This window comes from Eleginops maclovinus, chromosome 23 (assembly GCF_036324505.1).
Source record: "Eleginops maclovinus isolate JMC-PN-2008 ecotype Puerto Natales chromosome 23, JC_Emac_rtc_rv5, whole genome shotgun sequence".
NCBI lineage: Eukaryota > Metazoa > Chordata > Actinopteri > Perciformes > Eleginopidae > Eleginops > Eleginops maclovinus.
The window spans coordinates 8,331,543-8,349,612 of record NC_086371.1 but is presented as its reverse complement, the minus strand read 5'-3'; the positions used below and the strand labels follow the sequence as shown (position 1 = coordinate 8,349,612).

General features: G+C 39.4%; 2 protein-coding genes across 2 annotated transcripts in view; one reads left to right on the top strand and one right to left on the bottom strand.

Annotated features, from left to right (window-relative positions):
• LOC134859859 (ecto-NOX disulfide-thiol exchanger 2-like) overlaps window positions 1–18,070 on the top strand; it is a 148,518-nt gene that overhangs the window by 43,924 nt on the left and 86,524 nt on the right. The gene's annotated exons all lie outside the window — the stretch shown is intronic.
• LOC134860354 (zinc-binding protein A33-like) lies at window positions 3,348–6,445 on the bottom strand. The gene is made up of 2 exons (XM_063877312.1): window positions 6,335–6,445; window positions 3,348–6,227 (listed from the first exon to the last, which is right to left on the bottom strand). Exon 2 carries the CDS (start codon window positions 6,223–6,225, stop codon window positions 4,597–4,599), a length of 1,629 nt encoding a protein of 542 aa, XP_063733382.1. The 5' UTR covers window positions 6,226–6,227; window positions 6,335–6,445; the 3' UTR covers window positions 3,348–4,596.

The following is an 18,070-nucleotide window of genomic DNA, read 5'->3' as shown; positions in this document are numbered from 1 at the left end:
CTATTATATTTAATTGCACAATGATAGCATTCAGAAAAGAACACCAATATAGCAACTCAATGTACCAAAATGTTGTTGAAGTGCTGTTAAATTGATTAAAGCTATGATGGTTTAGTGGCGTATGAACATATTCACACGCAGCTGCAGTTCTTACACTTCAGCACACCATGACACCGTTTTTGCACACTAGATAACAGCCACTGTCAGGTCGCTTTTGAAACTGGTAGGGCACTGGTGACTTCTGATCCTTGTAGGAGAGCTAGCAGGGATTTTCTTATCTCGACACACAGGATTTCTTTACACTGTGTCGCTGTGCTAGCTCTTGCTAGTGCTGTCTTCTTGCTACTTCCTCACTGGATCAGCTTTTCAAATGTAAGGCATCTCAAAGGTTAAATGGCTTTCGGAGTTTTCACTGCTTGATTCAGTTTTTCTCTTTTTTTTAATTTGCTTCATTCTAAACTTGGAAGGCCTACACACAGCATCCCTTATTGGTGTGACAGTGATAAATGTACATGGACTTGTTTGCTCTTTAAAACTTCCACGGATGAAACAAAGCTTCATAGCAAAACATTTGATTTCAGGATTGTTATCTTTTGACTAACTCCAGTTTTTAAAGTCCTATGCTTGCCACATGTTTTTGCACATCATGTAGAGCCTGTGTATTCAACGCATGTTTAAAAGCTAATAATATCCCGGTAACAACAGAAATCTACAGAGCATTGTTCCATCAGGCTAATGAGCATGGCCCACTAATGACAGATCAATGATTACAGATGATTAGTGTTTCCCTGTGCCGGATATGACTCCATCGTCTGTAAGTTGTAGCTGCTTGCTAACTTGAAGTCACTCCCTGAAGGACTGGAAGTTAAATGATCGAGGCCTTCAACAGCTGGAGCTGTGGATTTACTGGCTTAGAGGGTGTGATTGTGTCTGGCTCCGGGTCGTCTACAGCTTTAGTTAGGTCCTCCAGCCCTCGGAGGATGGCTGATGGAGCACCAACTCATTAGCAGCCATGTGGATTTACTCTCGTTTAGGGACCCTAATGGATAGATTTATCTCATTACATCTGGCACTTCATTAGATACAAAAACTGTAGGACAAAGGCATGTGGTCCCCTCAAAAATGGACACACACACACACACACACACACACACACACACACACACACACACACACACACACACACACACACACACACACACACACACACACGAACCACATGATGTACTTGTATTCTTCAGAAGCGCTCATTCATTAAGCCAGTGTAATTACCCTGACCAATATACTCACAGACTGTATTTATCATCTAACAGTCAAACAAACTCTCGAATGAGCCCGTGAGGCAAAATAAATACGGAGATGTAGTTTATCAACTTGCAAATGTCCCTTAATTTTCCAGTGTTCATCAGGTGTCATATGAGCTAAATGCTAACTGCTAACTGTTATGATAAGGGTTTGATGTTAACCATGTCTGCCCATATTTACCATCTTGTCTGATCATGATAGCATGGTAATATTTACTTATTTGCAAAGGAGAATAACAAAATGTTCATTATTTTTGCGGGTATTTAGTTATAATCCGAAGTATTACACTATTCCATGCCAATCCATCCAACAGTTGTTAAAACATTTCACTTTTAAGTATAATTATACCAGCGAGTAGACCACTGACCGTCCGATATTGCAATCCTAGAGCCACTCTCCTAGTGTAACTAAAATAAATATAAAGCTATGCATTTAAAATATATAGTGTAAATCCGTTTTGTATGATCTTGTCTGCACATGTGGTGGCTCATTTTCAAGGTTAAAAAAGCCACCCTATAGCAGTTGGTCATTGGGTTGTCGACTCAAACACACTAATTTCTTCAGTGGCAAACTCTTTGTGGAAGTAAGAAGTAAGATCCTGCTCCTTCATTAATAACTCTTGCATTTCTCCTCACCAGTGTCTCTTTTTAAACAATGCATAACAAATACAGCCTTAGGGCCCTCTTACGAACCTGGAAGTTTTCAATTTTTTTTTTTTTTTCATTAGTATCAGCATTTCACAGCAGTCCAGAATGGTCCTCTCTTTGCAGCTCTGTTTTGATTAAACAAAAGCCAGTGAGAAAAATTAGCAGTCATAGATATTGTGTTGTTTTGGAGAAATATGAGTTTACGTGTTGACTGAATCAATAGCAGTTACAAGTGATAAGCTCAGTTCAGAACTGTGATTTTTTTAAATTTGAAAATGTTGCTTGACACTCACCTTTGGCTTGTGTAAGTGTCTGTGTGAGAAGCCTCTTTTTATGAGCCTGTTTCCATGACAGAGTTGTACTGGAGCACCATTGAAACACAGTAGGGCTATATTTAAATCACAATTGCTGTTAATTCAACCAGAAAGGATGACGCCCAACACAGCTATGTTAAGTCATGTGCTGCTAAGCAGAACAAAAGCACGTAAGGAAATAATAAAGGGAAATGCAGTCGCAGTCATGCACATTAGCCTTTGAAAGAGCCACTGTAAAAATGGATTTTCAAAAGACTTACTTGAACTCGGCATATTTTTTTAAACATTTGAGTAAAACACTGTTTGATTTTTTAGAGGTGTGTGGGCACTATGTAAGAGTTATAGCATTTGGGTATCATTCCAAAAATAATATTAGAATATTAAGATATCTAATAAATTGTGTTTTGCTTCAAAATGGATCAACTCAATTCAATGTTTATGCTTCTTTTCAGTTTAATCCTCCAATTTTTGCCACAGATATTGTTACCAGGTAGTTTGCAGATTCAGTTTATAAAGTTAAGAGCTGGTTCTACCTCCACCAGCTTCACCCTGAAATTACTGTTAGCTGTTTCCTTTACGGTTTATACTTATACTACCTAACTTTACTTAAGTGAGCTTTTGGATGCAACTTTTTAAAGATTTTTCCTACTTTTTTTAAATTACTGATACCATTAGTTTGCCTATTCATGCAACTCCTGCATATTTCTTTTCACACTTTGTAGATAACTTGTTTCACTTGAAACATGGCATGCAATTATTTTTGTCAGATCATTAAAACACATACCCCTCTGTGAAAAGTAAAATTAATAATATTTTTCCAACCGTTCTGGGAAAGAAACGTAATGAATTGTTTTGAGGGGAGTTGTGCCTACAAAATTGCTAAGTGTATGTTTTGGGAATCTCAGGCTGTCAGAAGAGTCTATAATTTGTGTTTATATTCCTCAAAGTGACAGCTGCACTTTAATTGCAAATTTAAGTAATTTGGCGTCCTGTGTCTTCATCTGTTGGCAGGATTTTCTTAAATTGTTGTGAGCGTTCATCAAGTGTGTGCTCCACATAAAAAAATCAAGGTGATTACTGGTTACCATTTCCCAAATTACCTTTATTATTTTTGCCCCACATTTTTCCCCCTTCAAACATGAAACTGTAAACAGTAATACTTATTAATGTATTCAAGACATGCAGTACAATATTGGAGACCAGGCATACATTTACATGATCAAAAAATCTCTTATTTTACATTTAATCCAAATAAAATGTCAGGAAAAAGAATTGCAATCACAGATGTGCTCACCCTATAGTGATGACATTGATTCAATTGACAGTTTTATATAAGAGTGTACTCCGTCATATCTTCACATTTGAGTGTTATTGTTCATCAATTTTCTGAGTATTTTCGTATCAATAATTGACCACATCACAATTCTACATCACATGAACATAAAGTGTCATTGGTTCATGTTCCCATAAAAAAAAAACACATACTTAACTGAAATAAAGAAAAAAAGAAAATTGACTTTGAGGTTACCAACGAACAAAAGGAAAGAAAGAAATGATTGACTTTGCTCAGTTACCAGTTGATTATTTCAGACCAAAGCAGAAAAACATCCTGTTTAATAACTTGCATAGAAGATCTGGCTGATTTAAACTTGAGGAAATACTAATTTGTGCCATTCAATAAAGTTTAATAGCCACTTTTAACCTAATAACATTAATTGGTGTAAAAAAGCCAAACTAGAATACCAAGTTAACAAGAGTCCTTCAATTTCTTTGAACATTTTCTGTGCCAATTTATTTTCCATTGGTGGCTTTATTAAGTCTGTCTGAGCCGGATCTGCTGTCGTCAGGGGTATTCAATGAAGTTAAAAGAATATTTTGTGAACACAGTAATAGTTATTTCCTCTAGCTTTAGTTGTACATTACTTCAAGCAGGACACAAATGCTTTACAATGCTTGTAAACACTAATCAACCCCTCCTTAATATGTTGGCATGCAAAGGGTATTATCAAAATCAATTAAAATAACAATTAAATAATGTACAGCTCGGTGAGATTTTATTTACCCAGATAAATGCATGAAGGCATCATTGTCCCACAGTGTGCTTCAGTGTGTGTCATGAATGTCCTGATGGCTGCATGTTGTCAGTTGGAGATCTACAGCTGTATGTGTGACAAGCAACACTTTGTGACACACGGCTCTGACACTGATGGATGAGAGAAACAAAATGAACCACCAGAGTTTTCAGGACTAAAACATTTCACTGCTCTATGATCTATCCCCAAATCCCTCGCCCGGTCTGTTTTTCTTTCACAAAATCCACAAAACCAAACTCATCTGTTTTGTTTGACAGGAGTGATGATCAAGGGCGCTGCATTTCTGTAGTCGTCATTACAACAGTGGCTGAAGAACGGAAATAGCTTCATGGTGAAGTTACATCCAGTGTAGGAGAAGATGCAAGCCCTGGTGTCCACGTCATAGAAGAGAACTTGACCCACCTCATAATCAACGAACACCCCGATCTTTTGAGGCGTCTCCCTCACCTTGAGGCTAACAACAGGGCTAACATTTGCTGTTAACTCTTTTCCTTTCTTCAGCCCAATAATCCAGTATCCATTCTTGGGGCTCAATCTTATATCTCCTTTTCTGTTGATGGATTGGTTCACCACTCCTAAATCCCAGTTGGTTTTGTCTTTAACCTCGACCTCATAGTAGAATTTTCCTGAGGAGAAACCCTCCTTTGCAAGGACATTTAGGACTTGTTCAAACCTCTCTGGTTTGTCTGGGAGGTTCCTCTTTTTTTCTCCATACGTGACTTGTTTCCCATCCGGGGAAACATGTAGAAAAAGGTTTGCTGTGTCAGGATCCAGAGTCACGTCCACGGCATGACGTTGCATTTCTTTCAAGTCGGGATCACACAGCATCCTTATTTCTCTCATCACGGTTGCCTCCAGCTGGGCCGTGGCTTCTTGCAGCAAAATCTCGTCACTGTCAAAATTCACACCAAACCAGTCCTTAACCGAGGGATGAGGGATTGTGAGAGACAGGAGATTCTCCAGGAAAATCATCGGATCGTTGGAAATTGAAACCTGATCAAGCTTCAATTTTTGTTGCTTTATTTGCATAATATCTGCCTCCAGCTCTTTAATGAAGCCTTTTCTCTCTGTTTCAAATTTTTTCTGCTTAATGTCAACTACCTCAGTGAGCTCTGCATAGCTTCTGTTAATGTAGTCCACCATACCAGTTATCGAATGCTTGCTGGATGACAGGGCCTTTGCTGCTTTTTTTCTGCTAGCCTCTACTGAGCGTTCGATCTCCAAAATCTTTTGCTTACGTTCCTGGATCATCTGATCTGCGTTTTCTTTGTCTTTTTCCAGCGTGTACTTCCTACAGTTTGCCTCCTCTTTCAGACTGACTATCTTGTGCTTTTTATGGTCACTGTTCTTACAGGACTCACATACAAACATTTCCTCAACCTTGCAAAATAACTCCAAAGGCTCGTCATGCGTCTTGCACATCCTGCTCTCTGGATTCTCAACTGGGTCGATCAGCTTGTGTTTTTTCATGGCCTGAATTCTCAAATGAGGCTCGAGATGTGTTTCACAGTAAGACATGAAACAAACTAAGCAGGACTTCACTGCTGCAAGCTTCGCCCCTGTGCACAGGCCACAGAGCACGGTTCCATTTACTGCTTTGTCAGGAGTTTCAAAATACTTTTCTTCAAAAGATTCCTTGAAGTCTGCAGCCATCTGAGCAAGGATAGTGTTAACCCGAAGCATCGGCCTGTTCAAGAATTTCTCCATACACAGCGGACATTGGAATGTGGTATCGATGGTGTCCCAGTAGTTGTCGATGCAGTTAAGACAGAAGTTGTGCCCACAGGGAATCGTCACAGGTTTTTTGAAGATGTTTAGACAGACTGAACAACGTAAATTATCCTCAGAATTAGCAGCAGAAGCCATGTCTAGAAAGTATATGGTGAGATGAATGGGGGAAAAGTTGGATAAGTCAATACACATTTTAATCTTTAACACCAAAAACAAGTGCTACCTTAATATATTACAACTTTACCTGGTGTTTGAAGGTTTTTCCAAATCGTTCAGTTAAGCAAAGTTAAACACAAAAGCAAACTGCTCTGTTTCTGCTGCTAGTTTCTCTTTCAGTAGTGATGTCAGAGGAGCAGTCCCCTCCTATTTCCTGATCTAACTGGAACAAGTTAACCCATTACAGGCTGAAATTCACCTGTGACCCAGGTTTAGAGCTTTTTTTGTCTTCCTGATCCAGGAGAGCTTAGTTAGAGATATATAATTTGTCCCTGATATCAACTTCAAAGGAGTGTACCTTCTATATGAACAGTGATTTCTGTCATGTGTGCATAATTCATATTATTCTTTGCATTCTGTTACTTTATTGTTGATGTATTCACAATGCTAGTGCTTCACAAATCCCTTTCATGTACACTATCATGCACAAACGAGAGGAGATCTCTGAGACAGCACAACATGCTACATTTTCAATGGGCATGTGTGTGCATTTGCATTACACGAGAGTGCTTAGTGGTGGCATCTGCATAATAAACTGTAAATACTCTCGTCTTGGGCGTTCTCCTCTCACAAGACACGGCTTTGAACACAATAGTTTCCCTGCATATTTGAAGGGCTTTGTCACAGCTGAAATAATCTATGTAGGATGTGCATATAGGTCTCTGTGCATTAGCAGTATTCATGGATGATTGAATTTGTTTCCTTTGCGGCATTTGGTTCATACTATGTAGGTGTGAGGTGTGTAAAAATGTGCCGATGGTTGATAAAATATAATAAAAAGCTGTGAATGATGCATTGTGCTTAACCTTTCAGTGACACAAATTAATTAGCCTGCATGCAGTTTGGTTTGTCAGTTACACAGAATGGTTTTAAATGTGTGTATGTGGGTGCATGAATCTAGCCTCAGTATTTCAGTGCTCCGTTATTCAACACTGTTGCATTTGCTGGAGTCTTCACTGTGTAAATGTGAACAGCCTGCATCAGCTGTTAATGAATTGTCAGTGACTGACAATATCAGGACATAATGTAAAGGGAATGGAAGATGGAAAATCCAAGCATACAGCTGAAAGGAATGTATATTTACTCAGTATCTTAAATTATGTATACACTTTATCTGCTAAAGAAAACAAGCTCCCAAGTGTGACATTCTCATCTGATCATCACTCTCTTGAGTCGCATGTTATCCAAGCCTAACCTGAATATCTTGTCCATAAAAGATTCAAAAGACATTCAGATCAGATGGGGATTCTCTTTGATCCTGGTCTGTGTGGAGGTCTAGCACCTGAACCTTTCTTCTCCTGTACAGGATCTGCTGCTCGGTTCATGAGTGGATGAGAGTCAGGGCTTTTCTCATCCTTATTTTTCTTCTTCTCAATTCTTCCTTATTTCAACCAGAGCTTTCTCCCCCTATCCATCTCTGTTCTCTGACCCATTCCACTTCCACTTGTAGCTGCTCCTCTCTCACCTTGAATACATGAATAAGAAATTAGGGGCTCAAAGTGCTAGAGGACACAGACCTTCCTCTATTAGAATTGAATGCCCCCTGCTAGCAGTCTGCTCAGTTTTAAACTGAGGCTGATTCTACATCAAAGCCTGGCCACATCCTATCGCCCAAGAGATAAACGGTGGTGGACAAAAGGCTAAACTGTATCATTAGAAAAACTTCACCATCATCAGCAAAACAACATTATAATTCCTATAATTCTTTTTAACAACTTTTGAGGTTCTTATCTCTTACATTTTAAGGTGCCCTGTGGAGTTTTATTGTAAAAAAACTCAAATTCTGTTCACATTCAGAGTTATTCACCATAAGTCATTGTGTATACCCTTCGGCTCTATAAAAACATGCCGAGTGCCTTCCTCATTAAACATTTGCAATTGGATTTTATTGGATCCTGAAGGATACGCTTCAATTATGTTTTAATACAAGGCTCACATGCCATATGTTCATTATAATAGCTAGTAGTTCCTTCCATACTGCCTGTGAAGTGATACGTTTTAAAGGAACTTCACTGAAATAGAATCCAAGAAAAGACCCTTCCTATGCTGAAGGTCTTTTAATAATGTGTAAGGTTTCAACAGCCAGTCAAATGTTGTTGGTACCTACATCCTGGCAGTTGTGTGTCAGTTACAACAAGGCTAGTTTGACTTAAAGACATGCCTACACCCAAGCTCAGCAAGTAGACACATTAAAATGTCTGTAAGTTTGAAGGGTATCCTCTCAATTGGTCTGACATCTTTGAACAAGTAAAAACAAAGAAATTAGATTTTGTCTCATTTATCAGACCTTATCAGTCCTGTTGCCATTCCAGCAACCACCTGAGATCTTCAGGTCCGCAGGTCCCGGTCGTTCCAAGGTCCAAATACATGTAAAGATGATAGAGCCTTTTCACTCATCATGTACAAATGACACGTTTTCTTTTACTGTATTCTAGTCCAAAACCCAAGGTTTATAACTGATTGTCATATTTGAGAAGCTAGGGCTAGTGAAAGTTTTATATTTTAGTTTGAAAAATGTCATGAACATTATATGAAGATAATTAAAAGTGCCTTCTGAACATGCAACATTTCACTCTCAGCATAGCAAGATGATCATGCACTAAGTAAGAATTTAGAAGGGAAAACTTGTAATTACTTTTTAAAATGTACATTTCTATTAGCAATATTTCTGTCTTGTGTGGAAGCATTTAAAACAGCATAGATTACAATACCGTGCATTTCAACAAATGATGTCTTGGTTCCTAATGTTTTGAATGACAGCCCTAATTGGGGACAAAGATGTTTTAGAGTCCAAAAGGAAAGCTTCTCACATATTCAAATTCATAGTCTGAGTCACATCACTCTGTTTCTTGAAAAGAAAAGAACGTTTTTTTTGTGCGTCTTTTTCGGCCAAAAAAGCCCCTCTATCAATGATCACAGCTAAATATAGACAGGAAAGGGAAGAGAGAAGGAACGATGTGCAGCAATGGCAACATACAAACCCGGATTTAAACCAAGCCCACCACAGTAAGGACTCAGTTCATGGTTCCCTCACTCTTAATCTAAACAAGTGATTTAAGAAATACACACAAACACAGGAGGGTTAAAACATAACCTGCCAGAGTGTGTCTGTGGGCTGTGTGTATGGCAGCCATGCTCTACAGTGTTGTGAGGAAGACTCGGTCACCTCCATCATTCTAGTGTGTTTACTACCTGGTCAGAGCAGAGGATTGTGCTTTTTTCCAACCCTCAAGACACAACAGTTCTGGAGGAAAAATAAATAATTAGTCATGAGTTGAGTTTCTCCCTTCATCAATCAGCCTGGGGAACATGGCTGCCATAGGAGTACTGAAGCCAGATGAGAGTCCTCTGCCTCTAGTGTTTTTGTTCCCCAGACTCTGAGCTTTAGATTTACCCCCTTGATGGGATGACTTTGAAACAGTTAAAAGCTTGAAAAGACGACTCTACCTCTTTCAGGGTGTTTGTGGATTAAGAGCAGTCTCCCACACCCCCCTCGATTCTCTTGTTAAAAGCAATGCTTTTAGCATCGGAAAGAGTGCGTGGAGATACAAACTTTTCATCGAAATTGCCTGGCAAAATGTAAACACCAAACCTGAGTTGCATGTCAATTCAAAGTACATCTTGTGGACAGCCATTCATGCCATTAGAGTCTCAAAACATAACATTACGACGTTTCACTGAGCAGGTCTTTACTCTTGATTAGTATTTCGATGGTAAAACGGGACTGTGAAATTGTGTCAACACAAGGCATCAGACTCTCCAAAACAAACAAAAATCATCAACATTAAGTGACATTAGAAAAATAAATACTGATGTTCACACCTGATTGATTCCCAAAAACAAAGTAGAGGGATGTCTTTGGTAAGACCTTCTTTTATATGCCTAAGGATGTTAGGATCTCAGATTTTGTATGTATAGTTTACTGTTTTATTTTTAAATGTATCTTGTTTTGTCTTACTTCCTGTCTTTAGTTTCCCTCCTCTCTGATTGTCTGATTGTGCTCACCTGTTGCCCCTGTGTTTCACCTCCCCTTCCCAGCTGTTTCTTGTCTGGTGATTACCCTCCTCTGTATTTAATCTTATCTTCCCTTTATGTTCATTCTTGGTTCATCATCGTCGTTTGCCTGTTCCCCGTGATGTTTGGGATCTCCCTTTTCAGCCCTCCCTTCTCCACCGGTTTGTCTGAGTTTTTATTTGATAATTTTCCTTTGTTTTACCTTTTCTTGCATTCCTAGTTCTGCATTTTGGTTATCAGCTTTTCTATTAATAAAAGCTTGCCTTTTGTTATTCTTTTGTACCCCTGCCTCCTCTATTGGTTCTGCACTTGGGTCGTTTTCACTCCATCGTGACAAAGGATGAAAAAACTCTTTGTTTTAGGAAATGTTTCAATGCTACTCTGCCGCATAGAAATCCAACAGGACAGGCTCTCAACCCTTAAGTAGTTCCTGGAGATGTAAAGGATAAGAAAGAAGACTATTGGATTCATACCACTGTTTGAGATGGCCTCCAAACTCCATAGGAGTTACTTTCTCTGATAGCCTGCTTCCACATAGCCTGCTTCCACTGTTGAATTATTTATTCAGGCTATTTCCCAGACTCAGTGTCTGTGACTGAAAATTAGACATGGGTTGAATGATTGAAGATTCAATGAGGTAAAATAGGTTTGATGTTACAGAGGTCAAAGACTTGGTTGCAGAGCCTTGGAAACCCATACAACTGATAGTTTCAATAATTTTAAGTAAGTCATGTCACATTTTGTATGAGCATGAAGTCTGAAATGAATATTTGATAATGCACAATTGCCTTGTTAAAATCATCTAAAGGATAAAGGAATGGGAAACTGCAAACCAAAACCTGTACTATTTGCCTTTATAGACTTGAGGAAATCACAGAAAATTATGCCTGCCCACCATCACTTATTTTATCATTCATAGTGGTGTCACTGTTCAGAGAAGAGGTTTGATGTCACATTCTCAAACTTATGCTTTTTACCAAAGTGAGCTACTGATCTCCTATGACAAACGTGTGCTCCTTACCTTATTATGCAACCTCTCAAACCATCTCTTTCTGTCATTTATTTCCTTGGAGTCACTCACCCCATCTTCGGCCACATTTAATGACTCAGAGCTGCAGCTTTTCCTTTGCTGTCTCCGAGGGGCTTTTAACAAGGTACTGCACTTCTCTTGCTCTTTCCTCCTCATTCTATCATGCTGATGCCACTTTCTGCTCTTTCCCCCTGTAATTTTGCCTTTCTCTGAGGGCAAAGTGTACTGGTGTGCTAAAGTAAGGGTAAAGATGAGAAGTACTTAGTGCCTTTTTGCATTTGGCTAAATAGGAGCCTGCACATTTCTCAGATACCTACAGGCTTTAGTAAAGATGGATTTTTCCGAAATGTAATTGGTTTGACATACAGTACATGCATGTTTTAAATGAGAATGTTTCACATTAATTTATTGCCAAAAAGATTTGAATGCCTTACGACTGGTTGATACATATTCAAATCGATTGGCTACAACAACCATGATAATGTAAGAAATGTTCGTTTATTTGAAGCCCAGGAGACGGTTTAAAATAAAGAAAGCAAAACTCCCTTAAAAATTATAAAAGGAGTGTTTAATAAAAGGATGCAGCGGTAGGTTTTACAAAAGCTTCACAGCTGTGGCTCAATAGCCCGGGACACGCGTCCACAGGCCACTGACTGAGCGGAGCTCATCAGTAGTTACTGTCTGGCGGTCCGGAACAAAAGAGAGCTCGATTTCACAATCCTTACATGTTTTATAGAACCACCCCTTTCCGACCATACAATAAACAACTTCAAAATCAGACGCGCCCCGCTGTCGTGCTCTCATTGGTTGGTAGCGGGGGGCTGGATCCTCCTCTATAGGCTGACGTCGTCGGGGCGGGTCCTCTTATGACGTCACCGTCGCCATCTTGTTAGCGAAGTCCTGGAGCTGTCATCTACGATATTCTATTATGCAATTCTTAGGAGGTTTATCAGTTATTAAACAGGCAACTGTATCATTGCAGCATCAATGAGTGAGAGGTAGAGGCGGTGTGTTTAGTATGCAACTCCACTGGTCCTTCTCCCTCTACTCATATATACAAAACAATATTAGCTTTATGCTATCTGAGGCTAAAAACAACATCCTGTAATACTACCGGAAATGGACAAATATGATCCGTCCAGAAACAGTGAATTATCTTTTAAAGTTCCGCTCTAATATATTGATTATTTCTAACAATAACCAATTATTGGGTCCAATGATTTTTTTTAAGCGTGTAATATTAAAGGCCTACTGAAACAGCTTTTTTTTTATACCAAAATTGGGATAGCAGTTCAGTTCAATGTATATTACTTGATCGTTTGGTGAAATTCTTATATTTTTGGGGAGCACGTACAAGCAGAATAATTGACAAGAAAAAACGATTCTTATCAGCCGGCGAGGACCTTCTCAAAACAGTCTGCCTGTACCGGAAGTAGCAGACGATTTCGCGTGACGTCACCAGTGTAACTGTACCGGTGTTGGAACCATGGCTAGCAGTACCAGTGAGAGTGATTTCAGCGAAAATTGGTCTGTCTCTGTTTGTGCTGAACACGATGAAAGCGACAGTGAGCTCTCTGATGCCCCTGAGCCGTCATCAGATGGAGAAATCGACGTGGCAGAGCCACTGGGAGTCCAACCATATATGTTTGAGCCAGCCGTGTCAGACGCTGGGAGTGACAGTGACATAGGGGAGAACGACGGAGCCGGTGGAGGGATAGACCACAATATATATCGCCTACAAAATACAGAATGGTAATTAGTATTCCTTTTGACCCTGGCCTGTTATTGTTATTGTTTTCTTTAACCCGTCTTCTGCCTTGGGCGATATGTGTCGCCAAGATTCTAAACTGCCTCCCCTCCCAGCCCTGGGCGTCATATAGCGCCAGAGTCCTAAGCACTGCAGCCTGCCCGGGGCGACATACAGCGCCCAAACAGGATCGTGTGTAGAAACGTTGTTTAAACAAATCAAACACATATTGCTAAGTCGTTATACCCTTTGGGACCCATGATAATGCACAACCAGTAGACAATCGTGCCATTGGCATTATGAAACTGTAAGGAGTCCATTTATTAACAAATAGTAATAATAATGTCAATGACCAATACAAAAGTTAATTCTACATGCATGTACGTAACATTACAGGTGGCCACTGCCACACTGCACACAAGAGCTCCATTAAAAAGCTACCCCGGCCCTACTATTTCATAGTTCATAGTACAAAGTCACTCTGACTTTGTATGAGGACTGCATCACTGGGATGCTTGGTCTACAAAGCATGTATGATAATGTGTATAGATTAGACACATGTGGATTATTTTTACATTAGCTGCAGAAGGCCGCAATGCATGGCTTCCCAATCGCGATTTTCGTCATTTTAGCCTATAATTGACAAAGCAAAACACGATGAAACACACCGGCAACAATGGACGCCAAACTTGTGGTTACACTCGTGACGTCACGACGGAGCTCCGCCCCCAAGGGTCTCAAACAAGAACGTTTTCAGGGATTTCCCGGCACGCAATTTTAAATGATTAATTACTCCGTTAATTTGACCGCAATGACATGGGTTGCAATGATATATGTGCTATTAGACTGCGTGGTGTGTAGTGCTGCACTTCAGTAGGCCTTAATAATTGTTGTTCTTTCATGAAAATGATTTTGAATTCTTATGTTATTTAGAATATTCCGAGAACATTTGAACATGTAGACGTGGATTTTGGCTAATCCACGTCTACATGTGGTGTTTGAAAACGATTTTAAAGTACTTTATAGATTAATCTAATAATTAGTTGACATACAATTAGCCACATTAACTAACGATGAAAATAATCGCTAGTTGCACGAGTAATGTGCTTTATAAATCGATTGGAGGAATACATATAGTACAACAGGTATATCTCTTTAAAAGTAGCCGTAATGAGTGCATGAGTTTGTGTTTATAGATGAAAGGAGATCTGATGTCCTTGGGCTTATATTTGTATTCATAACGAACAAGGAAATTAAAGCCCTCTAAATCACCTCAGGCTCCGTGCATTTAAATTATAGACAGTATAAAAGAGTTATTGATCCATAGCAGAGGAGACACGCGGAGAAGCAGAGAGATTTTTAAATACTCATCAGTCGTCACACTCCTATAAGGTTCGATAAATCTGTTCTTTGATAGGTTTTTAGGAGGAAGCAAAAGACAGCGAGGTTCAGCAGACAATTTAAACAGTTCAAAGTATTGGTGCGTTGGTCTGAAACACATTCCCTTGTGTACTCCCCTGTGCTGTTTCTCTAGTAATCTATATTATCCTACAATGTTCTTCTAGAAAGCCCCAGTGGTTTCTGGTGTTCCATCATCTTAAAGGTGCAGTAAAGAGAAGGGAGGGGCGACTGTTCAGGTTCATTCAGTGTTCCACCTGAGCATGATTAATGTGAGAAAGGGCCGGTTCACACCTAAACCACAGAGCTCCCTCGTCTCCCTCCTCCCATCGCCTTCGGCCCTTTTTTCTCAAATGGTTTAGCTGTGGGATCCAATAAGTTCAGCCAACCATGCTGCGAATAAGCTCTAGAGGTCAACTTACCATCTCCCAGACGTCCTGTTAGACCCTCTAGTTCCATGGATAGATTTTCTGAACCAGCCTATCGAGCACAGGCACAGGGGCCCAACGGGTTAGGTGGGGGGCAGAGCCCCATTTCTTGTTGGAAATTAATTATTTTAAACTAAAAAGATGCACAAATCAAGATATTCAACAAGATCGAGCAACAACATCTGGGTTTGAAAGTTGTAGTCGGTGCATTCTCTTTAATATCCATCTGGGTGCGGCTCCACTGGTTACAAAAAAAAGTCATGTTGAAGTCAAGTCTATGAGAAAATTACACCACCTAATTTTCGTTACAATTATTTTGAGATAATAGCCGATAAAGCAGTGCGATCTCCACAGTGTGGCTAAATTGTGTTTGACAGGTCTGTGCAATTAAACTTTTACAGTGTGTTTTCAGATAGTTAACATGTAACGTACCTTTTTCTTCCTTTTTTAAAATCCCTAATTCAGTGTTCGCTTTACTGAGTTCCACCCTCTTGTATCATTTTTGGTTTAAGTAAACAAGCGAATTTGTGGCTCTAAAAGCACTGTCCACAAGCCACTGTGTGACTTCCGGGGGACTGCTTCCGGTTCATTTATACAGTCTATGAACACCTTTGCAAAGAGATGCAACACTGGAGAGAAACTTTAGACCACTGCATAGAGACCCAACATGACTGCAGAGAGATGTAACAGGACTGCAACAAAATGCTAAATAACTACTAAAGAGTCTCTCAATGATCGCAAAGAGACAGAACATGAATACAAAAGAAACAAACACTACCAAAACGGAAAAAGAAAATATGACAATGAGACAAGACGAGCAGAATCTAAAGAGATGCAAAGGTTCCCGAAGAGACACATTATGACTACAAAAACTAAACAGCTGCATCATTTGTGCTCATTTTTCATCTCTTTCAATCTATGTCCCTTGCTGTTATGCAGGAGGGATGGGGGTCTTTCACAAGTCTGTGCCCAGGGGCCCATTGTCTCATTATCAATCCATGCCTTGTTCCTTCTTTTATTTATTTTTTTCTCAATTTCTTTTTGTCCTTCTCTTTTCCTTTTAAAATACTATCTTTCCTCTGTGCCATCTGTTTCCCCTCTGTGTCTCCTACAACGCAACAGACGGCGTTTGAGAAATATGTGTGAGATCACAGAGGATTTCAGTCTTTCTGACCCCAGCTTGCCCTTCATCTTTCTCTCACAGCGTGATCTATCGCACACAAGTGCTTCTTTATTGTTGTTTGGCAGCTGGCTCTTGGCCCATGGCTCTACTTGTTTTTCTCCGCCCCTCTCATTATAACTGGGAGCTTCACTCTGATGGGAATAAGCCAACATATTTGCATTTCCTCTTAACTATGTTTTCGGTCATCGTATGTGAAAATTCAAAGCCCCTTATGGTCTGTGATTATGCAAAGGTTATTCATAAAGAACATGTTGCAATAACAGATATCGTCCAAGATACTGCAACCCTCAAGCTAATATGTATTCTCTTAAATGGCTTCCACCCAACAAAGTTACACCACTTCACTTAGTCAGTGCTGATATTTCAGAATTCTAGGGGATTTAATACAAAGACACTGATTGGTTTTTTTTTGGTTGTTGCCGTCACAATTTCTCTATGACCCTTTACAACAACAGACATCCACTGTGCTGAGAAAATGTAATCATCTGCTTCACAAACTTTCTCAATGTGACAATTAAGTATGCAAACAAAACGTGCAGCATCTCCTCCCTTTCACTCCGTCCTGCCATACGATCTGTTGCCACACATATGACGAGCTTTAATTTGTTTGTAACGGCTTCTTTGTATACTGAACGTAATGAAAATATAGTATGGATTGAACGTTTTGGAGATGAACATATTTGAAACTAATTGCAAAGCAGAATCTAGTAATTTTCCCCTTAAAAATGTAGTAGAAATACATTGAAGAGGAAAACAACGTGAGATTTTTTTGTTGGCATCTTTCCATAGCCTTTGTAGATTAAAAACTCTTAATAACAACTAATTAACTAATTAGAACATACATTGTCCTGCGTACAGTAGATAAAAAATGGTCAAAGTGTGCAGTCGCCTTGTCTGCCTATCTCATCTCTCGGGGAACATGGCAGTGACAACAAGTCTAGTCTCTTTGAAGTGTCAGTTCATATTTATTATGACGGCCGCAGGGTATTGTAGTGTTGCAATGTTGGTATCAACGCAGCACTCACTTTGTTAACAGCATTTTAACATTCCCCCGCTACAGCTTATGGGTTTCCTTTCCCCCCAGGTCTTTGTATAATAAGTAAAGGATTGTTCATTTAATCTGAAGTCACTACAGCAAATGATTAGACGGTTAACTCATAAGGGCTGGAGTGCTGGCACAATTGTTGAGGTGAACATATATGCAATAGTAAATACATTATGAGCATTGTTAGACAACCTCTTTACATACTCCTTATTAATAATGAACATTTCTGAAAAAGGTCCAGGGACAACATACTTTATATAATGTCCTACAATATTCGCCACAGCATGATTTAACATTTGTATGATTGTTTGTTGTTACTCAAAGCACTTGATTAAAGTTTGCCAAAAATCATGATCTTGCTTTATTAACAAAGTCAGTTGAAGCACAGAACACTTTAAGTGTATATATAGCTTAACAAAACCTTGATGTTTGTTGTCTCAACCAACCCACATTAGTGAGTCAAGAACACTGCTCTCAGGTCACTGACACTGACCACCCCTTGTTCCACTTCTGTGCAATACAAAAATGTGGCAAGAATCAATTACTCTAAACATAATGTAGGCAGAAAGGAGCTACTATGCAAATATGAAAGGCAAAACGAATCAGTTGCGCATTACATCATTTACATTGTAGCAGCAGTGATGCAGCTAATGTACATTAAGCCCAAATCTCCTCCAGGTTGACTGATCACTAAGTTTTAATAGGCCTAACAATGCTTGACTAATTACCCGAACATTCAACAAACGACTTCTGGACGATTTGATTCATCTCTGGCATGTTAGGAAATCTGGTTGGTTGTATTATATTTTCCAACAAGTCTGCTTGTTTCACTATCATTGCAGGATCATTGTACGTTTTGGGTACTGCAGGTTTAACTGAACAGACGTGTTTTTAGTTTGTTAACAATTTAGTTTGAATG

What these genes read in the sequence shown, in the direction of transcription:
- LOC134860354 (XM_063877312.1), bottom strand. Translation starts at nt 6,225, where the DNA reads ATGGCTTCTGCTGCTAATTCTGAGGATAATTTACGTTGTTCAGTCTGT.